We start from the raw sequence: 25902 nt of genomic DNA, 5'->3' as shown, positions 1-25902 counted from the left end.
ATACAATTCACGTCATGTCAATGTCTTCATCCTGTCTTTTATTTTATATTCCATTTCTGCGTGCCACGGTGTGATGTCGAGATGAAAGAAAGAAAGAAAGAAGCGAGAGCTGATGGGAGTTTGAGACTTGATTGTATCGCTTTGTGATGCTTATATTATGTTCTGCGGGAATTTCATGGTCATCTTCATTCGAAATCATAATACTAATCATAATACAGACATTTACAACCAGCAACATATTCACTCTAGTGCGCTCAAGTTACTCGCAATAATGATTATGACCACATACACAATCTGATGTTTACATTACATTAAGTTCCTACAACCGCAACACGTCCCTCTTCAAGGGGAAAAAAAAGACACCAAACTTGCATTTTTAGTTTTTCTTTTGAAGTCACTGTACTGTCGCAATCCTTTATTAATGAGTGTGTGTAAACGTGTCGGGGCGAAATATGGTTCACAACGGCGAGCATGTATAACCTTGTTTGCACTGATTAGGCTCATCATTTGCAGTTATGGACGTGACCATTAAAACACCGTTTAGGATGATTGTGGCCGGACCTTCAATGTCCGGCAAGACTACGTTAATCAGGAAATTGCTAGAGAATGGAGAAATTATGTTCGACCGACAGTTTGTCAAAATTCTTTGGTGTTATGGACAATATCAGGGAGAAACTTTTGCAAAAATAAAGAGCGAAGTTCCAAATGTAGAATTTCACGAAGGATTGCCCGAAGACATTCACACACATTTTGACACGTCGCGCCCTAATCTGCTGATACTCGATGATCTAATGGCAGATGCGTCGAGAGACGAGCGCGTCACTAAACTCTTTACAGTTTACTCCCATCACCTCAAGGCCTCCGTAGCCCTCTTAACACAAAATCTCTATCACAGGGGATCTCAAAGTCGCAGCATAAGCTTAAATGCCGATATTTTGATTCTCACCAAAAACACAAGAGACAGATCGCAGATTCAATACTTGGCCCGACAGCTGGCACCAGACAGACCCAAATTTATTCAAGAGAGCTATCAAGACGCCACATCCAGCCCCTATGGTTACCTGTTCTTAGACTTGAAACCTGAAACACCCGAGCAACTCCGAGTGAGGAGCGGTATTTTTCCGGGAGAATCGCACGTTGCTTACTTGAGGAAATGAATATAAAGAGGGATGCAGACAACCGTACCACTCAGTTTGTAAATCAGACATTGTAAGGCAAACGTCTCAACATGACCAAACTGCTAGAGAGAAATGCTCCATTCCTGGAAGTGTTAGCACGTGGGACACGGAAGCAAAAGCATGCTATACTCAAAGGGGCGGGAGACGATCTTTGTCGGTGTTTGGCCGAAATATGTCACAACGTCTTACACGGATGCCTCAACCTGACATCCCGAGAAACAAGCAAATTGAAGAAACACAAAGCAGAAATCAGAGCTCTGGGAGATCGGAAAGTGTCGTTGATAAAGAAAAAGAAAATTGTGCGGCAGAAAGGAGGTTTCCTTCCGTTGCTGGCAGCTCCCATTTTGGGGATTCTGGGCGACCTCGTCGTCGGAGGGATTAAAAAAGCTGTGGCGAGAGGGAAGCGTCGAAGAGCAGCTGCAAGGCATAAGAGGGGCATGAAGAATAAAAAGTAGCTTAGTATCGCCGGTAGCCAGTGCAGACAGAGGTATGAATAACGCCAAGAAAATGGTCCTTGTGCCCCAGGAAATTGCACAGCAATTTTCACAATCCCACCATTCTACACAGCAACCTACGTATCAAGGTTTGGACAACCTGGACGCGCAAATGCAAGCCATTTTGAGACGGGGTGATATGCCTCTCGATCAAAAAGTTAAGCTCTATCAGCAAGCTCTACTGGGATACATAAATTTACATCAGAAATTAAACCAGCCCATTGCAGTCACCGTTCAAGACGTCGAAAATGCACACACTCATAATCAAGAACTACAATCACTCCCCAAATGGGAAGATGAAGTCATGGAAGGGATCAGCAAATCCCTCCGAGGAAAGGGCAAACGACTCGTACGGTTCATTCAAACAGAAGGAGGATCCGAGCTTACCTTTAATCATAAAGGAGAATTGTTAAAAAATGGCGCGCTCGTGCCAGGAACACACGCGCTAGATCTCATTAAAGACGTGCTGTCTAAATCGCGGGCGGGAAAGACACGCCCACGAGGATGGAGGGAATTTGCTCTGGCACTCTCTCATCTCAACCCGCCCCGCGATTTGATAGCTGATGGCGCCAGCTGGGAAATGATGCATCCAGAGCCACTACACGAAGAAGAGAAATTATCCGGCCCGACGCCAAGAAAGTCAATCAGAGGCAAGCATAAAAGAGAGAAGTCAACGTGGGACTGGATCAGTCAGTATCCCGATTAGATAAGAAGAAGCTGAAGAAGAAGACGACATCCACTATTCGCAAATAAAACATCGGGGTGAGAGAGAAATTTAGAGCGTAAGAAGAAAAAGAAGATGCCTCGCTTGCCATTCCCCACTTTCCATCTCCAGCTTCGAAGGCTGAGGTGCAACTTTGCTTGTTGTAGAGGGACAGTTAGCATAAGAGGTACAGATCATGTCGACGGAAAAGGAGCTGAGCAAAATTTATCACGACGTAAAACACCCTGGAAGTTTTGGAGGTGTCGAAAATCTGTACCAAGCTGCCAAAAAAGACGGGATAAAGGTCACGAGAGGTCAAGTCAAGGAATTTCTCCAGAGTCGTCCGACATACACCAAGCACAAGCCCCTCCGAAGGAGATTTCGCCGCAGTAGAGTGTACTCTCACGGTATTGATTTCATCTGGCAGATCGACCTAGTAGATCTGTCCCGTTTCTCCAGATTTAATAAAGGCTACAAATTTATTCTCACCGTGATGGACGTTTTCAGTAAATATGCCTGGACGGTTCCTCTGAAGAATAAAACCGGCGTTACTCTGGTCAAGGCATTCAAGCATATTCTCAAAGATGGGCGATACCCATACAAGGTGCATGCGGACCAGGGCACAGAATTTACGAACAGAAACTTTCAAGCCTTGTTGAAAGAGAATGACATTAGCTTCTACACGACGCACAATGAAACTCACGCTTCCGTCGTTGAGCGCTTTAATCGCACGATAAAGACGCGCATATTTCGCTATTTCACAGACAGGAATACCAAGCGGTACATTGACGTATTGCAAGACTTTGTCAACACATATAATAAAAGAAAGCACAGTAGCATCGCCATGGCGCCCAGTGAAGTCACGGATGAGACAGAATTGAAGGTGTGGAACACGCTATATGGCAATCGCAGTACAAAGACAAGCCCAGGTAAACGCTACAAATTCAAAGTTGGGGATCATGTCAGAATTTCAATGCTCGCCCGACCCTTCAAAAAAGGTTACCTGCAGGGATGGACCGACGAAATCTTCAAGATCATAAAGCGTCTACCTCGCGTCCCTCCAGTGTATCGCGTGTCAGATCTCATGGACGAAGAGTTGCATGGAACTTTCTACGCGGAAGAGCTGCAGAAAGTTCGTGTTGAAGGGGACGAATACTTTCCCATTGAGAAAATTCTGAAAACAAGAAAGCGCCAGGGCGTCAAAGAATACTACGTCAAGTATCTGAATTGGCCTGAAAAGTTCTCCGCCTGGACAGCGGACGTGAAGCGCTTAAGGGGCCCGTTGTGAGGCCTGCTGTTTTATAAGGAGAAGTAACGTATATCGAGTATCAGTTTGTCAAAATGTCTGGTACTGCGACCAACCAGGACTCCTTTTTTCTCACCCTCCCGTCGAATAGTAGCATGGGAGAATTTCCGGACAATACTCTTACACACTTCAAAGTGAAACTACCACACCCCGTGCATCTTTCCGGTGAATATGAATGCGCTCTCGTCGATGCAACTTTTCCTACTTCGTGGTACAACCTCGTCACTACGGACGAGCATCCGACAAAATCATCTGTCAGATACAGAGAAGGGAATCGTGTGTTTGAAAAGAAACTTAAAGAGGGCTACTACCCTACCATCAGATCGCTCATCAACGAAATCAGGCCGCAAGGCGAGGAGCGTGCAGCGCTTGCCGAAGGGTGCCAGATAACTGTTATGGAACGTGCTGAAAAAATCATGTTTGATTTTCACGAAGGATGCCAACTGATCCTGAATGGAAGAATCGCACGCATGTTCGGATTTGAAAGCGACTACAAAGAGATAACTGGTAGAGTGATCCCACCGCGAACCTTCAGTCTCAACACCATTGATAACCTGTTTATTTACACGGATATTTTAGAGCATGAAATTGTCGGTGACAGTCGGGCGCCTCTACTCCGAGTTGTGAATGTCGAAAATCGCGGGGGCGTGCAAATATCCGTGCAGTACGACAGCCCACATTACAAACGAGTTCAAACCAAGGTGTTTGACACGGTCGAGATAGATATAAGAGACGGAACGGGGGAATCTATCCCATTTACACGGGGGACGCTCATCCTAACGCTTCATTTCAAAAGGAGGGCACCCAGTTATTTATGAGCAAAAATGGTTAAACGAGGAAAAACAGCGAGAAAACAGCGCGGGCACAAACGGCGATCGCACAAGAAGAAGAAGAAGTTAGGAGCTACTATGCTCAGGGCCATAAGACTTGTCAGACGAATAGAAGGCAACAAAAGACATAGAGCATCGAGACGTCGTCAACATCGCAAACATCCGATATAAATGAGAGCGAATCACCCCTTAAACGTCAGTCGTCTTTCTGCTCGCGAAATCAACACAATGGAGCTAGTTTCACCCGCAGAATACACGGACTATCATGGATGGCAGCAAAGAGGGCGTGGACTTCCAGTGTTTAAAGGCGCGCCTTATCAGAGGGGACACGGATTTGGAGGTATTCTATCGAGTTTGTTCCGGTTGGCAATACCTGCAGGGAGGGCTGCTATCACGAGCGGAGTCAGGGCACTGCCTAAACTCGGCAAGATTGGCGGGAAAGCTCTCGCCAAAACCGCCCTGAAAAGAGCCCTTCCCGCCATTAGAAAGAATGCGCCTAAATTAGCAAGAGAAGCCGTGAATGCCGGCATAGAGTCGGGAATTCAATTTGCTGTGGATAAACTGGCTAAAAAGAAGAAGGCGACTCGGAAGAGAAAGCACCGTGACGCCGGTGAGACGGTGAGAAGAAAAATTGCCAGAAGAGAATCCATAAAAAGCTCGCGCAGATCGCATGCACGTCACAGTCGGAAAAAGGCAGCGAAGCGTCACACATCCTCATCTAAGCAGAAGTTTGACGATATTTTTTATTAGACAGCATGGGACTCGTGCATGAAAACAGCTGTCCGTGCACAACCAGCGCTCTCGACCTGTTCACGGTCCCACCTACGCAGCTGACGGTGGAAGATGGGTATGCTGTAGACTATCACCCCATTGCAAATATAGACAGCGGGCCCATTGAATTCTTCGTATCAGGGAGCGGTTCGGAATACATCGACCTTGCCAAGACATATCTACAAGTGAAGGCGAAAATCGTCAAGTCAAATGGAACTGATCTGGCAGCTACGGATAAAGTTGCCCCTGTCAACCTTTTCATGCAGGCACTTTTCAGTCAGGTGGATATCAGTCTGAACGAAAAAATCATCACACCCTCAATGCCGACTTATCCGTATCGCGCATACGCTGACGTCATGCTCAACTATGGCCCGGCGGCGCCGCGGCCCGGCGGCACTGAAGTCTCTGTACACGATGAGCCTCTTTCATCGGGACACTCCGGGCAAACTTGACGTCACGGAACCGGAGCCAGACGCGGACGATGCTGAAGAAAACGAGGGGCTGAATGGTAGGTATCACTATGTGAAAAATTCGGCCTTGATCGACATGATTTCACCGATACACGCAGACCTTTTCTTTCAGCCCAGGTATCTCATCAATGGGGTAGACCTTCGTGTAAAACTAATTCGCCACAAGGACGCGTTCAGCCTCATGACAAACACTCCAGCATCTGGCTATCGCGTCAAAATTGAAAACTGCACGCTGTTTGTGAGAAAAATCAAAGTTCCCCCCTCAACAGCCCTAACTCACGAGAGGGCGTTGGAGAAAGCAACGGCCAAATATCCCATCGATCGTGTAGTCACAAAGGTGATTTCGGTTCCAGCGGGGCAGATGTCTCTCCAGCAAGATCACGTGTTTCTGGGTCAACTGCCGAAGAAAATGATCGTCGCCATGGTTGATAATCGGGCTTTCAACGGGAATTACGGAAAGAACCCCTTCAACTTTCAACACTTCAACACCAACTACTTGGCCCTAGATGTAGACGGCAAACTCGTGCCCAGCAAGCCATTTCAGCCAGATTTCGAAGGGACAAAGGGGAAGCAGTACATGCGAGAAAACTACACGCTATTCTCTGAGCTTAATAAGCTTGAAGCACAGCCAGAACTCTACATTTCGAGGGACGACTATGCCAAAGGTTTTACCCTGTTTGCATTCGATCTGTCCCCAACTGGGAATTCCGAAGGAAGTTTCGCTCTCCGGAAAAACGGGAATCTCAACCTGAACATCCACTTTAAGGACCCCCTACCGAGTGCCATCAACATTCTCGTCATCGGCACGTTCGAAAACGTGATAGAAATTGACAGAGCTAGAAACATCTTGTACGATTTCAGCGTTTGAAAATGTACAGCAAAGACATTGACAGAGCGCTTCGCAACGATAAGAGGACTTCGCCGGTCTTTGCAGGTGTTTACCCGTCCGACATGCTGCCCATGGACAAAATAACCTACCCCTCGGCATTTGTTGTCAACCTGGATAGCAGCCATCAAAAAGGCTCGCACTGGATTGCTATTTTCTTCGACAAGTCTGGTAAGAGCGAGGTGTTTGACAGTTATGGAAAACGCCCTCTACCGGCCGCTATTACAACCTTTCTTCGTCGCCATACCCTCAGCGGTAATGCTCGTCACAACACTACGCAGTTGCAGAGTTTCTTCTCCACCGTGTGTGGCGCTTATGCCATATTCTACATCATGCACCGAACTCGGGGAATACCAATGGAACGAATCATCGGCATGTTTGATAAAAAGGACAGGGGATACAACGATCGTCATGTTCAGCAATTTGTGGAAAGGCATACCAGTCGCCGTTACCCGCTCTTGGACCCTAGCCTCGCACAGGAACAGTTTGCACGTGCCTTTTATGGGAGACGATGAATTATTTAACGTATATTAGAAGAATTATTTTGAAACAGTTATTTGTGAAACGATGAGTTTGCAACGTCATTTAAAGTTGGCACGTTGTAGCTTTGAGTATTCTGAAATTTAATCGCCGATTCGTTATAAGCAGGATATTGTTTTAATTTTTTTATGACAAGGTAACACACTAACGCATAATTGTTCTTATCTTTCTGATTTTTATGTAACGTTAGCATTCAGAAGAGAATGTCTCTAGCCGATATTGGATCTATTCATAGTTTGCAGCAGTTTAAAAAAACAACAACAACAACAAAAAAAAAATGAAAGTCGGAAAAAAAGTAGTGTACCGCTGTATTTTATTTCTATCTATTACTCACTCGTAAGAGCAATCCGCGTTGTTTCGAGCTCTGTATTTGTATCAATAAAAAAAAGAAGAAAAAACTGCAGAAGGAATTTTGTACCTAGTGTAGTTTGTAATTTTGTCGTAAGCAAATAAAAATCAATAGTTTGAGTTCGATATATTTCTTTTAATAATGTAAGACATATCATCTTTGTTTGAAATATTTTTTTTTGAGAAGCGTAGGTTGTATTAAGGAGAAAAAATAGGTCTTAACATTACCTTTTATTTTGTTGTAAGCGAATTAAAAAAAATCCTAGATCTTCCTATTGTATTAGAATCTCGATTATTGTTGCGGCTTAATGATCCGCGTTGTTCTTCATTTTCTTTTTTTTTTTTTTTTTTTTTACTGTTAAGTAAAAGTTGTTAAAGAAATTTTGTGTCTAATATAATTCAATAAAGGCGATTGGTTCGCTTATCATTCTGTAAGATTTGTGAGAAAGAGTCGTTATTGCATTTGTGTCTTCACGCGATCTTATATTATGTCGGATAATCTCATGTCGTGTCATGCCTTAACAGCTAATTACACACACACACACTCAAACAATCACAAACACACACACACACACAAACATAGCCGTTTCCAATGTAACCGAACAATAGCTGCATAGAGGTGACATTTGTGAGCATCATTTCATTTCCATAAACACGAGCGAATTTTATTCTACAATTGTAAATACAAATCAAACGCATAATTCGTAGCACATCTGATACTTTAATGCTTCAATGAACGTATAACTTCAAAACGTTCTGATTTTTTTCTTTTAATTTCTTACAAACACTCGACGGCTGTAACAATGAGCGCATGGTGTGAACATCATACATTTCAAATAAGCCTCGGCAATAATACAACGTCTATACACATTCATTGACACATACTGAAGAACCCCGTGTGTTTAAAACGAGTTCACAGGTAGCACAAGGTTTTGGCGGAGTTAATGAAAACCATGATAGTTTTTTTTTTATACTTAAACTCCTATTTTCATCACTTTTACAGACTCTTTACCAGACGGCGCTGCACAAACCAGTGGAGATAAATGAATAATATTTTCTCAAAAGTGCCTACATGTTTGACTGAGACCTTGATGGTCGTTACCTTTACTTTTTTTTTACACATTTTACGTGTCAACAAATTACTTTTACCATCATAATATGCATCGATTCGTGATTTTTCGTGGCATTCGTACACAAGAGAATACAGAGATTTAGTACAAGGGAAATACCGTGTAAGAGGATACCCCAATAAACTCATTAGTGATACGAGGAAAGATAAGAGAATATGTTGATAATTCATCCTTGAATTTAACCGTAATGAAAGAACAAACTATTCAGCAATCCAAACTATAATTCAAAGACAATATACTTTGCCCGAATCAATGGTCAATGCAAACGTATTATATTATATCAAGCATTGACGTTGCCTCTGATTTAACTCGATTAATATCCGTACGGTAGTGTGTTGTAGTCATCTAATTTCACGCGTTTATCAAACACCACGCGATAAATTTTTTCTTCCGCTCTTGTTATTAATTCTCCCTTGCTGGTTCGCGCAATGCGTCTTGGGTTGGTAACGACGATGGGCTCTAATTGGACCCCACGCACCATAGATTTAAGACTATCAAAGTTCACAACTCGCTCGTTTCGCAAATTTAGAGTGATACCCCGGACTTTGCACACGGTCGAGTAGTTACCACTCTTCCCCTCATACACCCTGTAAGCATAGTTTTTGCTACCGCCCGAACAAAATTCTTCGATGTAATTGCCATCTCCATGACAAAGCAGTTCGTCGGTCATATCGCCTAAGAAATTTCCCGTCTGCACTTTCGGGGCGCCCTCTCTGTCGATGTATATGACGGAGTCGGTGTCATAGTACAGCACGCGATCTTGCAAGAGGTCCAAGTAACTGTAGAGTTTTAGCCTGGCCTGCGCTGTCGTGTAAGCGGCTAGCACTACGTTGGTATTATTGAGGGTGGTTTCGAACTCTGCTTCCGGGGCGTGGACTACCTTCGCGACGAGATCCGTCGGAAACTCAACGCGTATAATCTCTCGGGTGTCATCGGTGAGGCGCTCGAAGAAGGGCCCTGGCTGTGTGAAGTACTCGGCTCTGGCTAGATTACTGCGCTGTCCCATTTTGCCCCACATGCAGTTGAGTGCTGCCTTTCCCACAGCTCGCAATCCTGTATATAACAAATAAAAAACAAACAAACAAACAAAATAATGTCCCATTCCTAACAGATAATTGGTCGCAATATCTCAATATCATTTTGATAACATTATGTAACATGTTTTGGGTTTGTATAATTTTTTTCCTTATTTTAAAGACTTTTTCAATGCCATTAACAATTCATCACTCTCACCTGGGTTGTGTTTGATGCGCTCAGGATCCAGTTCCACGCCTTCCTTCTCCAGGTACTCCCTCACATAGCGCTCCCGGTTAGTGCGAACATCTTCAGGCATCGGAGCGCCTTCTTCCTCTCCAGCAAAGCAGCAATCGCTGGGCCAGCCGCTCGCTTCTTGTTTCACTTTTAAGAACGTGTTGATGTAACCAGAAAACAATCCACCCGTCTTGGTCTTTGGATCATATTGCGCGATGTTATGGAAATGCCACACTTCAAACATTTTCCCGAGCTTGTATCCCTTGGTCAATGCATACTTGACTTCTTCCGTCACCCAGGTCCCTTCTAGCATCCTCTCCCCATCAGCGTGTGTACAGGGCGTTTGCTGCTTTTCGATCGCGCACGTTCTGCATAACGTGAACATCAGCTTTGAGGCGACACCTGGCGGGCGGTAGGGAATAACAGGATGATACAGCTTCCTAGGTGGAATTAGCTGACACTTGATCAAGCCTTCGTACTCTGCAATATCTTTGAAGTTCTCGGTTATGATTTCGGGATGTCCTGTGGGATACTTGCCGACCTTGTTGACCCAGGGATAAAGACTGCACACGTCTACATATGCAATTTTTTTCCCTTCGCCGACTCGGTGATACAGTCGTGAAGCTCCTGTCCTCCCCCCGTAAAACCCCTCTCGCGGATTAAGAGGTGCTCTGACACTCCCTTTAAAGTCTCTGTAGAAGCGCGACATGTCCGGGTCCTCTCTGAGATTTTGATCAAATTCATGCTCCCAGATTACAATCACTTCGTATCCAGCTTTCTCGATTGTTTTTTGCCGCTCCAGCGTCTTCTGATAGACGCTCTCGACCGACTCATCGCTTCCTGGCACTGCAAGATCTCGCCGTTTAAAACATGTCGGACAGCCATGCCAGAGGCACCCGTTAAATTCGTATACGGTGTTCTCGTGCAATCCATCTGCAAAATAGTTGCCTATTCGCACTTCACCTCCGTTCATTGCGTGTCTGATGTTGATGCCTTTTGTATGAGCGATCCATTTGAGCCAGCACAAGGCTTTCACGGAATAATTGTGGTTTAGGTTGTACCCCTGGGGCGGCACCAAACCGATGGTTTCTTGACGAAGAAATCGTGTACGAAATACTCGGCTACAAGCAGAGGCAATTGTGACGTCATCTTTAAACGGGTCGACACCGGATGCCTCGATGAATGCCCTACGAAACGTCATGCAGCCTCTCATCAAAATGTCCACGTCACTATGGCAATATCCCATCATTTCCGCCTCCAGGTCATAGTCAGTATTTTCATGTTTGGCGTACCACTCTTCAAACTGTTTTCTCGCGTCGCTTCCTTTCATGCTTTCTGGATCAAAATAAATCTTGTCAGGAATGGGTCCGCGGTAACCTTCGTTTGATTTTGTGTTAAAGAGATGGGGGAAGTACCCCTTCCTCAATTCCTTCAAACCAAACGTTTTAGGAAATTTGGCCAGTGGCATGGCTAGAAAACTGAGGGAATCGATCAGCGTCACGTTTTTGTATTCGAGCTTTAGAATTTTTACTCCGTTTTCTATCACGTTAGGCACTATACCCTGTTCTAGTAGATATTCTTTGATGAACAGCGCATCGTAGCCTCGGGCATTATGCGCAATTGCCCGTCTTCCCGTATGGATTGTGTCAGAAAAAAGCCACTGGCTAAATTCGTTTCTACAAGTGTCACCTTTAAAGATCCATTCTCTCTTCTCGCAGATGTTACACAACTTGTTTTCGGTCTCCCAACACAGCGCACAAACCCGGTATGCAATACACAAATTTGGCACGTGCTTGTATATGGCGCCTAGTTTGTTTTCAGCAATGGCCTCATCTTGTCGGCATTCAAAGTCATAGAATATGTAGGCCGGGATGGATTCCCGACACTTTTTCATCCACGATTTACAACTTTTGGTCCGAGATATTATGGCGGTTGACGGATTGCGTACTTATTCTAACTTCACCAACAGCTCTCCGAGCATTTCATGCCTTTTTTCCAGGGAAGCATATTTTTTTTGAAGCTCCTCATATGTCGCATCTTCCCTGGACGTCTGACAATCTCCGTCATTCGTCGAGTATCCGATAAATTTGTCAACCGCGTTTATCAGATTTTGAAGATCTTGTTGGACGAGTGGAAGCATGTAGCACAAGTGCTGTTCGTCAAGATGTATTTCAGCCTTCCATTGGAGGCAGTACCGCATACCGCAGACATGTTTTTTCTTCGTTCCATCCTTGATACGATCAATTGTGACGTCACAATCCTTACATCTGTATACTCTGGCGCATACACTCACGCCCTCTGAGGCATTGTTTCCTTTCCCCACGCGTTTATGGTTCTCAAAACAAGTCGGATTCTTAAAGTATCTGCGACAGTCGGGACAATGCAACCATTCGGTTATTTCGCAAGGTCCAATGCGACAGCAGGCACAACCCGATCCAGAGCACACATGACGCTTTTTGACGGAATATCCCTTCAAACAGTTACCGCAAAACCCGTTCTGTTCCAAGAAGGCTGGCATCGAAGTGATCGTCGCGTAGTGGCCGTCGTAGTGATACAGAAACAATTGTCTAGTTTTATGCGGCCCGGCATAGAGTATTTCGTTGAATGTGTCCTTGGAGTATACGACTATTTGATAGTCGGGCAAGGCAGCCTGAAAAAATTTCAACTCATCGATGCCGCAAGCCTTCTCCATGGAAACCCCGGAAATATCGTGGAGACGGGTGGCCGCTTCTTTCTGAGTCTTCTCTGCTTTAGTCATGCTTTTGTAATACCGCGCAGCTTCTGTGCCGTTTGACTTGTCGGCGTGAGCCAGGGCCACGGCTAAAGCGCGGGCACAGCACATATTGTCTCGGTTCTTGATACGTACAAAGCATTGTTTTCTCTTCAACCAATTTTGTAAGTCAGTTCTTGGCACGTTTCGATTCCCCTTTCCAGCAGGCATGGATATGTGGAGAAAGGATAACTCAAATCCATTTTCGTCGGTGAGAAATCCGGCGTTGGATTGAAGTACGCCCTCTACGGCTAGCATGACACGTTCGATTGAAAACTGATCATTTCTCATGACTGGTATCCAAATCGGGGCTCTCAACCCACCGCCATCAATGATCATACCAATTCTGTCGTGCGGTTGAACTCCATCGCGCATCAGTGTGAAAATGCTGTCAAACAAGGCATGAACCACTTCGTGGGCATTGTGATCGCGTAATAGGCTGTATAGGGGGTACACGAGAATCTGATAGTCTATAGCTTCTTATCTAAACCTTCCAACTTTGCGTGCCTTGTGAGCAGCGACACGATAAAATCTACACACGTTTTCTTCGTCCAGTGGCATCCTCTCGTGATGATTAGCATCATCCAAAGCCGCTAGATTCGGATCAAACATGTCTCCATTAATGTCATTATCATCTCGCTGGTCAGAGCTGCCATCGAGAGCATCTAAATTACTATCAAACATCTCTCTGCCTACCTCCTCATTTGAAGACTCCTCTTCTTGCCGGTTGCTATCGAGTTCTTCCGTGTTGCTGTCAAACATATTAACATCATCTGTATCATCACAGCTGGACCCACTCTCTCTGCTATTACGTCTCCTCTCCACCTCTTCTGCTCTGGCTTGCCGCTGTCTCTCCCTCGCTCTTTGCCTTCTTTCCCGAAGGAGACGAAATAACGCTTCCTCCTCTTTACTCCACTGATTCATCTTTGAGTTTTTGCAGGTAACTATTACGTTTCTTTTCTTCCCACTTCTCCCACACTCTTTCCCAGTGTCTCCAAAATTCCGAACCTCCGTAAGGTTCTCTCCACAGGGCAAATAATATCAGCACAGATACCAGCATCATACGTCACTATCTGCCCCAAATGATGTAGCTAGAATCAGCTTCCAGATGCGCTTAACAACCATCGCAATGGCGAAATGATAAAGTATCGCTCTCCCTTATCCCCCTTTTATAGCCAGTTTCTCCCTTTGATAACCATTAACACTTACATTAAAACATATTTCTCAGCGCTTCGCGATACTCGCCATTGCGCCACCTGTATGCAACAGTGTTCCCAGGAAGTAAACAAGTCAGTCGGCAATTTCCCACGACCTCGCCGTGACCTCGCTAACTCCCGATGACTCACGCTCTAAGTTCAGACGGCACGCGTCCGCTACAGCGATTGACCTCTTGACACAGACGGCACGCGACTGTCCCAGTTCTCTGACACTCTCTCTCCGCACCCGCAGCAGGCACAGCTGACCTCGTTACCAATCCTCTCTCCCTCTCTCTCCCTCTCCCGTCGCACAGAGACCGACCTCACACTCTCTCTCCGCACCCGCAGCAGGCACAGCTGACCTCGTTACCAATCCTCTCTCCCTCTCTCTCCCTCTCCCTTTGCACAGAGACCGAAGCAGACCCAACCGACCTCGCTAATGGCTTTTGACCTCTCTGTCTCTCACTCTCACTCACATCGCTCACTCTCTTCAATGCACCGGCTATAAGGATGCTGCTATATCCTCATCATATCATCAAACGGCGCTGCTGCGAGCTACCATATCACGCCGAATTATTGGACCTCATGTTGTCACTATGTATACCCACGTCCGTCACGGTATGTTGGGCCATGTGGTGATGCAGCGACATTCCAGCCACGTTGTACAATCGATTATCTCATCCCCCAAAACACCCGCGTAATTGATCATTATAATGATCTCATACTATGTCACGACATGTTGCGACATGTGCGGATATCTATCATTAATATTTTCTTGCGCCATGCGTTGCAATCGATGAATCATGATATAAACGCGACCATGATGTCACCCTATATGGTGCAATCGATGAGGTCAAGAGATGATGTCATCATTTACCTAATATAGCCCCTGTTACGTAATACAACCGATGGTGCAATCAATTGCGCAATTTGGAGGACCAGACTCTAACCCATAACTACTGACATTGAAAAAAATTGCATGCGTTACATGCACAGATTTAAAACAACAACGTGGCGAAAATATGAAATGGCGAAATGGTGAAATGGCAAAATAGTGAAATGGTGAAATGACGAATCGACGAAACGTGGAAGTGGCGAAGTTTATGTACAACATGTCCATCTTCATAGAATTGACTTTGAATAATGTATCGCATGAACCAGGATGGCTTGGACTATTTACTTCGCTTCATGATAATTATAATACATATTATGTACAACTACGTCAGGAGAGAAAATGAGTGACACATCATTCGGTGAACACCACGGATAAATTCAAACGTCACGCAAACCTATATTTACAATACATAGCAAATTATATAAATATTCAGACGATGAAACGTTGTAGTGGAGAAACATTAAGATAGTAGTGTCAGTCGTTATATCGTGAGGATAAGTTCAATAGAACGGCTAGCATTGAATATTTCGAATGTATTCATACAGAATATTATGTATCATGTACAGTCCCTCACATCTGAACATAGACCGTACAATCAATGATCAGCCGATGAAATGACCGGCTGGGGATATGCAACGATGTTAGCGTTAATACAATAAAAAAAAATAACATTTGTAGAATACAATATTAAGTATGCGTGTGTACACACTTAAATAGCACCCCATTCATACTATTTTTCTCATTCGCATCGTTTCAACAGACAACCGTACCAATGAAGTAAACACGCAATCTCAGCCACATTCACCAACTCGAGATGTCGGAATTAAAACACATGGAACTTTTTTTTTCATTTTCATTCATTCAACTAGTTAACTTGCAATTATCATACGCAATATCCATTTATTCGTTGATATCCTCCATGTCCTCACTATAGAGCTTTTGTCATACTCCATTACACGGTAAAATAGATATCATATATATTTCAAAAAATAATACACTGCATATCATTATGTCATTTACCGTATTACTTTCAAACCATTCTCGTGATATATTTAACGTGGATATACAGACACTGAGGAAGTACATGTCAATTTGATCATATTCATTTCACTTATACGTTAAATAACATAGTACTTTACTGGGTCATTGCGTGAAACGGTGAAACGTTGAAATGGCGAAACCGTAAAACGGCGAAACGTTGAAAGCGACAAAGGCACTGGTGAAAGTGATGAATGTGGAGAAAAATGGTGAATATGGTCAAACGGTGAAAAGACGAAAGTAGTAAAGGTAGCAAATGTGGCAAAATTTGCCAATGTGATAAAGAATGTAAAAAGAGTCGAGCGTGACGAAAGTAATGAATGTGGCAAAAAAATTTTGACGTTTGTAAAGGTGGGGAAGATGGCGAAAGTGGTGAATTGTGGACTGGTAAATGCATGGTATCTTTAGATTCATGGACTCAGGTAGACAGGATGTATGGTTAAGTAGCTGCTGCATGTGACGTACGCTTTAGTTTATTTCATCAAACGCACGTCGAGCCTCGAAATATCTCTTACATCGGATGAATTAACATTGAATGAACAGTTAATTGTGTCTGTATAGTTGATTTTTTTTTATATTATTATTTACAGAAACGAGTATGAAATCCCTGGGACTGGTGAGGGGGTTCGGACAAGTTTGACAGGACTGAGTCACAGTTACAGCCTTTCATGCTCACGAATTGTCCTTAAGAAAACTACATCGATCTGTTGTTGTTGTTTTTTATAGTGGTGGTTGTACATAATTCATTACACTTTAATGAGTAAATGTGTTTGATTTTCAGCAATCGATGAAACATGTGATTTGAAAAAAAAAAATTATACTCCATCTCATATTGCGCAATCAGTAACGTAATACTCATCACAGGTTAATATTTACAGCCATTTTAATGAAGTCATTGAAAACAGCATCGCTATTCCAACAGTGATGTATTAGTTTGAAATTGAAAATTTCTCTAATCTGCAATGACATGGGAATATGTCAAACAGAAAAGATATAAATATATATATATATATATATATATATATATATATATATATATATTAGCGCGTTATCCGAATCAAGAGCAGTGTTACAATCGGATCTCTCTTATCATAAAAGAACTTATTGTCACAGTTGACATCTAAGTTACAAATATTTTGCATAGAAACAACATGATGAAAGAAATAAACTGTCGAATAACCATACAAAGTTCAAAAAACTGAAAACAGGCGCCAATCTACCAAGTACAATTTAATAATACTCACATGTCTTATGGAAAATAAATCAAAGTACATATTCCAATGGCAAGTTGGGGAAATGACGATAGGAAACTTTAAGTTTTAAATTTCACATCTGTGGCAAAGCGACATTCAACCAAATTCAAAGAAGTATAATGCCATCTCATATACACTTTACACATGGAGCGCCTTGCCTTGAACTCACATGATTCAAAAGAAATAGAAACTGAATAAACTGGTCAAGAGAAATAACATATGTTAATGTTTTCTGTTTTTTATATGTCTTGATACGTGGTATTAATTCCATCTTCTGCCACTTTGCGTTTGGGGTAGAAGAACGTGAATACACTTCGTTCTTGTCTGTACGTAAGTGGTTGTCTTTTACTCGGAATCCACGATTGATTGCCGAGTCTGTTGTTCGCTCTTGCAATACTCGCTTGTATTTCTCAAAGGTAATGTTGTTATTTCTTTTATTTGCTCCCTTACAACTAAATTTGTCTTTGGAACCAAAGCCATACCATGTCTTACTGCACAATGCTACAATACCTTGGCCTTCCCATTCAAGTTTGAAAAGACCCGGTGTTCGTTTATCATAACGTTTGTGCTCCTCCGTGTCAGTGCGAGGAAGCCAGTGATGTTTCTCGACTTCACACTGCTGTCGAAGCTCAGGTCTGACCAGATTTTCAATACTCGAACCAGTTAAAGGCAAAGTATGCCGAAGCTGTGTCCATTTGAACATATTCAAAGTCGGATCTATCCATGAAAACATCGAGAAAGTCAAAGTAGAATTGTAGCATTCTCAACTTTGCATATTGGTAGACGAAAAAGCCAATCTGTATCGGTAAGTCGTGCGCAATTTTGCTTTTGGACAATTCAACTTCATAGCAGTCGTCAGTGATGGCGTTCAGGTCGCGAAACAAAATCTCATTGACGAGGCGACTAGCTTTGGAAGAATCGGTAATTTTATTCTTCCGAAATCTAGTTTTGTTAGTAATGGTTTTCCCGTAGGATGAATTTCCCATCAACTTCATGGTGTCCGCTATAACAGACTTTGAAGGGTCCCTATCCCCAGCCCTACTCGCGTCAGACACTGCATCGGCAAAATCAGCGAAGCATGGCATTGGTGTGTATTCTACTACTTGGTACACACGAGTGATTACTAAGCCGTGTTCCAGGTACCATTTTGCGAGTGGTGAAGCGAGAAAGATTTTCTCGCCAAACATGCTGCCTATCAAACTCCTTCTGGGGGTACTCATATTATGCTCTTTCCCGTAGGTTTTCATGTATGATCCGATGTCATCCCGAGAAATATTGATGTTCTTGAATATGGGTGTCATTTCCGCAAAGTATGGTTTCAGACGATCGGGAACATGAATATCACATTCAATGCATCCAAACAGCTTGCCCTCTAGTAAGTCCTGAATGATTTCGTCTAGGGATAATTTCGATTTGTAATCGAGTGGTTTCTTTCTCTCGCAAAGTAAGTGCCTAAGTTTGGGATCAACCTTTGACATGTCATCGAACTGACATTCCCACATTTCAATAAATTCGTAACCCAATTCTTCAAGATACTTTCTCTTCTCCACAGTTTTGACGTATTTTTGCCGCATCTCGTCTTCGGCATGACGAGGATTCTTTTCACAAGCATGACCGTGGAAATAGCAGCCTTGAAATTCGAATGCTTGCTTAGTCTCTGAGCACCAACCATCGACCGGTAGCATACGCGGACCTAAGCGTTTTTCTGAACCGTTGCCTTCGTGTCTTATCTTTATTCCACGTTTCTGCGCCTCCCAATCTAGCCAGTCTTGAACCTTAATCGAAAAAGGTTTTCTCTCTTTCTTGAAGGAGGTTTCCTCCTTTCTACGCGTTGGATAACCAGTGGGCATGTCTTGGCTCAGAGCCCAGAGATATAAAGCATTCGCGTCGTAACCTTGTATCTTTTCACAAAGTTTACCACCCCGTATATGTGTTTGACCCGCTTCGTGATATCGCGTGAATACGATAGAGGGACCACCAACAAGATTTTGACGGAAAGTCTTGTACAGATCTTGGTCTTGATTGCCAAATAGGGCAAAGTTCGCAGATAGACTAATGTCAAAGAGATATTTCAACGTTAGCCCAGGAACAGAAATATCATCCTTGTAAAGATCGATGTTTCTTTTGCGGTATGTTTCAGCCATTTTTTTTCGACAGCTTCCACAAAGGGCTTGACATCTAAGTTATTATACCATACTAGGTAGTCTCTCATCGTAGACATTCTTTCCCGTTGCCAGACATCTTGACAATGGACATAATCTTCTTCGATAAGAGTGGTACCTTTAAGGGTGCTGCTGAAAGCTTCTCTGGGTGGAAGGGACGGATAGTCAAGTTTATTAAAATGCATCCATTCATATGGAAATGTACCCTTGTACATGGAGCAGTCATAGGCACGGAGAAACTGATCGTACGAGAAACTGGGTGCTAGAAAGTTGGTTATGTCTAAAAAGCGCATATGTTCGGTGTCAATGGACATGTAATTGTTATTTCTTTTGACCAGATGTTTGATTGGTTCATTTTCAACTAGATATGGTAGTAAATGTCGCTTTACCAAGTTAATGTCATAGCTTCCGCTGTTAAATCCAAAAACAGGTATCTGTTTTAAATGACTTGTTAGAGTAGATAGCACATTTTCTAGGTAAGACTTTTGGTTTTTGCTTTCGTCATGACTCCCTAATGTCTGAATCTTTTCCCTTAACTCGTTTATAACTCCATCAAATTGTTGGGTTAAGATTCTGTAGCTCTCTTGACTTATCTCAATGAGATATCGCACCATACCCCCCAATATTTCTTTTGGTTCCCCTCCACTAACAAAACAACAAAGGTCTTGATAATTCGGCAAATTGCTGCAGACGCTGACACTAAGTGATATGTGTTCGCGAGTCCACGTCAATTTATCACCGCCTGACTTCTCAGCTGTCATCTCTGAATAAGATTCAAAGTCAAAGACGGCAAAATGTGGGAAATAATCCCACTCGTTCGGAATCGCTATGCCTTCCTCTCGAATCTTGTCGAATACCGACGGTGGATTCACGAAGACTCCTCTGGGATACATATTGGTTGTACCGTTGCACACGCAGGAAGCTTCGTGACGATGTAGCTGCTTCGCAGTCTTCCACAACTTCAAACACTTGCGACACTGAAACGAGTGAGTATATCTGTCGATATTGGTAATATAGCTGAAATGACCTTCATGAAGATTGACGTACAGAGTAGTCTCGTGTTTTTTCAAACTCCGTCGGACGAGCCTCGCTACTATTTCTCCGCCTTTTCTCTCCTCATCAGGATCCCCCGCTTGAATTTCATCGTTTTTTCTATCTCGTTCTACGAGTTCATATACCATGATGTTGATTTTAAACAGATCCTCGATGTGATGAAGCTCACTCAGTTTAATTCCTTTAAAGCTGATGCAAGACTGTTTTGTGTACATCTTGAACAAATCTAGGGTGGCATTTTCCAGAGCCTTCTGATGATGGCCTAGGTGAAGGGCTATGCAGCGAAATAAGCACAAGTTATCCGTGTAGGTTTGTTTAGTGTTAGGGTTTTTCATCAGCGACACGACGTTCTTGTTTTCCAGAATATAAGGTGGTAGAAAAGAACAAGTCCCAATGGGGTGATCGCAAAGCTTGTAGACGAAAAATGTCACGTTGCTTACAGCATCTACGATCCATTTTGAATCGGGACGCTGCATCTTTGCGTATTCAAGCGGATCCATTTCTTCCAGTGATTTGATAAAAGCGTCAAATGTGGCACGATCCTTTATCAAAAACGGTGTTTCAAATAGTCGCGTGTTCCCCGATGAGTAATAAAATCTCCGCTCGTTTGTTTCACTGTTCAGGAGAATAAATCCGAAGGCCACATTTGCTTTGAAAACACTTCTTCGGCACAGCTTTTGAGGTTTGTTATATCCAGCTTGGGCAAGAAGCAATTGTACTTGGCGAGTATCTTGCCTTCTTTCATCGACGATTTGATATGCATCCAATTAGCATGGTAAACATCGATTAGGTTTGGTTCCAGTTCCTTGATGATCTCATCTGGCAGTTCAAGTCTAGATGTACCCACTTTCTGTGCGGGCTTATCAGTTTTATCGTCTGTCCGCTGTCGCTTTCTAGTTTGTCGTGACGGATTTTGGTCTCCTTCTCCGTCATTACCATCTCCTTTATCTACTCCCTGAACTGGTGGTTTTTCCGCAGACATCGCATACTGCAATCACTCGTTCCTCCTTCCAATGCTTTGTACGTTGATGTCTTTTCAAGTTGTACATGCGATTAAAATCCAATCCACATATAGTGCAGCTGTATACCTTTTCCATGATACCATAGGTAAGTGAAAACTTGTAAGGAAGAACTCCAAAAAGATGTTGCTCCTTAGACGGTCAGACTGCAGATGAATGACATTTGGTTGTTGCTCCTATTTTCATAGAGAGAAAGAATTGATCGAACTTTACAAAGGATGAGTCATCTTGGCAAGGTAGAACCTTTCAGATATTGCGACATCATTGCCACATCAGGAAGAAATGTAAACAAGGGGTACCACGGATGAATGACTCTCACTCCAGTGTAAGAACTTTGAAAACACAGTGTTAATTCGTTAAGTTTTCGTAGAACCTTTCAGATATTGCGACATCATTGCGACATAAGGAAGAATGTCAACAAGGGCTACCACGGATGATTGACTCTCACCCCAGTGTAAGAATTTTGAAAGCACAGTGTTGATTCGTTTAATTGATTATGGTCAAAGCATCTTATATTACTCCTAAGTAGTTAGACCATAGGAAAAAAAAAATAACCAAATCGTGGAAGATGATTTTTGTAATTATATCCCAGCAAAAGCATATTCAGGCTTCATAGTTTATTGTATTACAAACCATTCAGCAATGCCACGTACAATTCTGCACCACACGATCGAAGGGTAACCCAAATGGTATAGCCAAAATACATTATAGAAGCCGGATATGAACTTGAAAAACAACTTGAATCCTTGAGCGAACGAGGCCCAGCCTGGTGGAATATCCACGACCCGTTATTGAAGTCTACTAAGAAGTTAAATCCGATTATAGCACACTATCGAAGGTCAGCCAAATGGTGTAGCCACGATTCTTTATAGAAGCTCGTTATGAACTTGAAAAACAACTTTAATCCGCTTAGATCAGCGAGCGAACGAATACAAAAGTAGCGAGAACGCAATTGTGTAAACTATTAGACTTCACATGTTCAAATCAATTGGTACTATGGTTGTTGCTCCTGTTTTCATAGAGCGAAAGAATTGATCAAAATTTACAAAGGATGAGTCATCTGGGCAAGGTAGAACCTTTCAGATATTGCGACATCATTGCGACATAAGGAAGAATGTCAACAAGGGCTACCACGGATGATTGACTCTCACTCCAGTGTAAGAACTTTGAAAGCACAGTGTTGATTCGTTTGGTTTATGTAGAACCTTTCAGATATTGGGACATCATTGCGACATCAGGTGGTAGATTGGCGCCTGCTTTCAGTTTTTGAACATTGTATGGTTATTCGACAGTCATGAAATTAAAGATACCGTTTACCAGTCTACAATTCACCACTTTTGCCATCTTCCCCACCTTTACAAATGTCAAAATTTTTGCCACATTCATTACTTTCGTCACGCTCGACTCTTTTTTACATTCTTTACCACATTGGCAAGTTTTGCCATATTTGCTACCTTTATTACTTTCGTCTTTTCATCGTTTGACCATATTCACCACTTTCTCCACATTCATCACTTTCACCAGTGCCTTTGTCGCTTTCAACGTTTCGCCGTTTTACGGTTTCGCCATTTCAACGTTTCACCGTTTCACGCAATGACCCAGTAAAGTACAATGTTATTTAACGTATAAGTGAAATGAATATGATCAAATTGACATGTACTTCCTCAGTGTCTGTATATCCACATTAGATATATCACGAGAATGGTTTGAAAGTAATACGGTAAATGACATAATGATATGCAGTGTATTATTTTTTGAAATATATATGATATCTATTTTACCGTGTAATGGAGTATGAAAAAAGCTTTATAGTGAGGACATGGAGGATATCAACGAATATATGGATATTGTGCATGATTGTAAGTAAACTAGTTGAATAAATGAAAAAAAAAGGAAAAAGTTCCATGTGTTTTAATTCCGATATCTCGAGTTGGTGAATGTGGTTGGGATTGCGTGTTTACTTCATTGGTACGGTTGTCTGTTGAAACGATGCGAATGAGAAAAATAGTATGAAAGGGGTGCTATTTAAGTATGTACACACGCATACTTAAAGGGACTGTACAGTACTGGTTGAGGTAAGGGATTCATGTTTTGAACATTTCTAAGTGAGATAATGAGAAACCTCTTATGAAATATGAAAGAGCATGTAATTTTAAGAAGGATACAATGTTTATTTGATTAAAATTGGTATTCAAATGGCCCAGATATCCAAAAAAAGGTGATAATAATAAAAGGCGACAGGCCACAACTTTATTAGGATCTCTTTGTTTCACCTTGTTTTTGGATATCTCGGCCATTTCAAAACCGATTTTCACCAAATAGACTTTGGATACCCTTTAGAATTGCATGCTCTTTGACATCTCATAGAGTGGTTTCTAAATACATGTATCTCGCAAAACGTTAAAAGCTAGATCCTCACCTCGACCAGAACTGTACGCACCCTTTAATATTATATTCTACAAATGTTGATTTTTTTTTAACGCTAACATCGTTACATATCCCCAGTCGAGTATTTCCTCGGTTGATCATTGATTGTACGGTCTATGTTCAGATGTGAGGGCCTGTACATGATACATAAAATTCGCTATGAATACATTCGAAATATTCAATGCTAGCCGTTCTATTGAACCTATCCTCACGATATAACGACTGACACTACTATCTTAATGTTTCTCCACTTCAACGTTTCATCGTTTCATCATTACATCGTTTCATCATTTCACCATTTGCAGTCTTACATCTGTGCATGTAACGCATCCAAATTTCTTTTTGGAAGTCAAATTTGAGTATCAAGAGCATAAATCATGGGGGTGTCATAATATAATCGTGTGAGTGTCATTGTATGATGCGAATGAAAAAGTGGAGCAACATTTCCCATCTTTGTGCGAACGAGTGAAGAGGATAAATATATTTAACGTGTGCATGTGTATGTATCTGACCAGATTATGTGCATAACAGTACATGACACATTGTGTGTGATTTTTTTTTTTCCGTTTGTCCAAGAGAGGTTCAGTTCTGTTATTTTTGATTGATAAGAAAGATTAATTCAATTCAGTGATTGATCTTCAAAACATGTATCGGTATTATATTTTATGCTTTTACCGTTATGAAATTACGATGAAAAAAAAAAAGATATTTGAACGTGTGATGGCTCAAAAAAAATACACATTTATGCAAATCTACGAAGAAAGAAATACGAACAGAACGAGAACAAAACTGTAACGACCAAGTTTTTTTATGAGAAAATAATGATTTAAACGAATTATCAAGAAAGAATGAAGAAGAGGCATGTTCACTGTCGGGGATAACAGGAGAGGGGAATTTCTATTATCGATTTCTTGAACTCGTTGGGAAACGCAGACCGGTACTTTTGTCCAAGCATATGACGTCAGGGAAATGGGGTCTATGTGGAGTTTATGGTGTGGTGGAGCTGTGCGCGTTTGCAATATATCATGGAAATCTTATGTGACTTTGCTTGACCTAATATCATTACGGTGTGAGTACTTGGCATCGAAAGTGAGAATGAATGAGGACAATAATATTCCTCTTTTCATCGTTTCATCATTTCATCATTTCATCGTTTCGTCATTTCATCATTTTATCATTTCATCGTTTCATCATTTCATCGTTTCATCGTTTCATTATTTCATCGTTTCATCATTTCATCGTTTCATCATTTCGCCATTTGCAGTCTTAAATCTGTGCATGTAACGCATCCAAATTTCCTTTTTGCAGTCATATTTGAGTATCAAGAGTATAAATCATTGGGGTGTCATAATATAATCGTGTGAGTGTCATTGTATGATGCGAATGAAGAAGTGGAACAACATTTCACATCTTTGTGCGAACGAGTGAAGAGGATAAATATATTTAATATACATGTATCTGACCAGATTATGTGCATAACAATACATGACACATTGTGTGTGTGATTTTTTTTTTCCCGTTTGTCCAAGAGAGGTTCAGTTCTGTTATTTTTGATTGATAAGAAAGATTATTTCAATTCAATGATTGACCTTCAAAACATGTATTGGTATTATATTTTATGCTTTTACCGTTATGAAATTACGATGAAAAAAAAAAAAGATATTTGAACGTGTGATGGCTCAAAGAAAAATACACATTTATGCAAATCTACGAAGAAAGAAATATGCAAATAAAAAAACGAGAACAAAACTGTAACGACCAAGTTTTTTTTAATGAGAAAATAATGATTTAAACGACTTATCAAGAAAGACTGAAGAAGAGACATGTTCACTGTCGGGGATAACAGGAGAGGGGAATTTCTATTATCGATTTCTTGAACTCGTTGGGATACGCAGATCGGTCCTTTTGTCCAAGCATATGACGTCAGGGAAAGGGTATTGTTCGTAGCCACGCGCGATCTCCACTGGTGAGTGCTAGCATAGCGGCATGACACCCGCTCTAGAGTTTAGGATGCACTAAAGTTAGTAGCAGGGTTCGTTTCATTTTTTTTTTTTTTTTGCACAAACATGGACAGAGAGGATAAACTCATGCGCTGAATGAAGGGGGGGGGGGATGGGTAAGATATAGAAACAAGTTTTACTAGAATGTTTAACCCCCAAATCTTTGGCTAATGGCAACGTAG

At 42.1% G+C, this 25902-nt stretch overlaps 3 protein-coding genes across 3 annotated transcripts; 2 read left to right on the top strand and 1 right to left on the bottom strand.

The window, feature by feature from the left end:
- Positions 1-5266: 5266 nt before the first annotated feature.
- Positions 5267-5734, top strand: LOC140235374 (uncharacterized). The gene has a single exon (XM_072315403.1). It carries the CDS (start codon positions 5267-5269, stop codon positions 5732-5734), a length of 468 nt encoding a protein of 155 aa, XP_072171504.1.
- Positions 5735-5828: 94 nt separating this feature from the next.
- On the top strand, positions 5829-6620 carry LOC140235373 (uncharacterized protein F54H12.2-like). Its single transcript, XM_072315402.1, has one exon. The coding sequence runs from the start codon at positions 5829-5831 to the stop codon at positions 6618-6620; it is 792 nt and encodes a 263-aa protein (XP_072171503.1).
- Positions 6621-8969: 2349 nt separating this feature from the next.
- Positions 8970-12749, bottom strand: LOC140235372 (uncharacterized). The gene is made up of 3 exons (XM_072315401.1): positions 12392-12749; positions 9890-11284; positions 8970-9709 (listed from the first exon to the last, which is right to left on the bottom strand). Exons 1-3 carry the CDS (start codon positions 12747-12749, stop codon positions 8970-8972), a joined length of 2493 nt encoding a protein of 830 aa, XP_072171502.1.
- Positions 12750-25902: the final 13153 nt, after the last annotated feature.

This window comes from Diadema setosum, chromosome 11, assembly GCF_964275005.1.
Source record: "Diadema setosum chromosome 11, eeDiaSeto1, whole genome shotgun sequence".
In the NCBI taxonomy this organism is placed as follows: Eukaryota; Metazoa; Echinodermata; class Echinoidea; order Diadematoida; family Diadematidae; genus Diadema; species Diadema setosum.
Note: the sequence above shows the minus strand (reverse complement) of the source record. Positions and strands in the feature narration are given on the sequence as shown.

What these genes read in the sequence shown, in the direction of transcription:
- LOC140235372 (XM_072315401.1), bottom strand. Translation starts at nt 12,749, where the DNA reads ATGTGCTGTGCCCGCGCTTTAGCCGTGGCCCTGGCTCACGCCGACAAG. An exon ending in GGAACAGAACGGGTTTTGCG is followed by an intron (nt 11,285 to 12,391) that starts GTAACTGTTTGA and finishes AATCAAACGAAG; the next exon opens with GTTACCGCGGACCCATTCCT. An exon ending in GCGCATCAAACACAACCCAG is followed by an intron (nt 9,710 to 9,889) that starts GTGAGAGTGATG and finishes TGTTATATACAG; the next exon opens with GATTGCGAGCTGTGGGAAAG.
- LOC140235374 (XM_072315403.1), top strand. Translation starts at nt 5,267, where the DNA reads ATGGGACTCGTGCATGAAAACAGCTGTCCGTGCACAACCAGCGCTCTC.
- LOC140235373 (XM_072315402.1), top strand. Translation starts at nt 5,829, where the DNA reads ATGATTTCACCGATACACGCAGACCTTTTCTTTCAGCCCAGGTATCTC.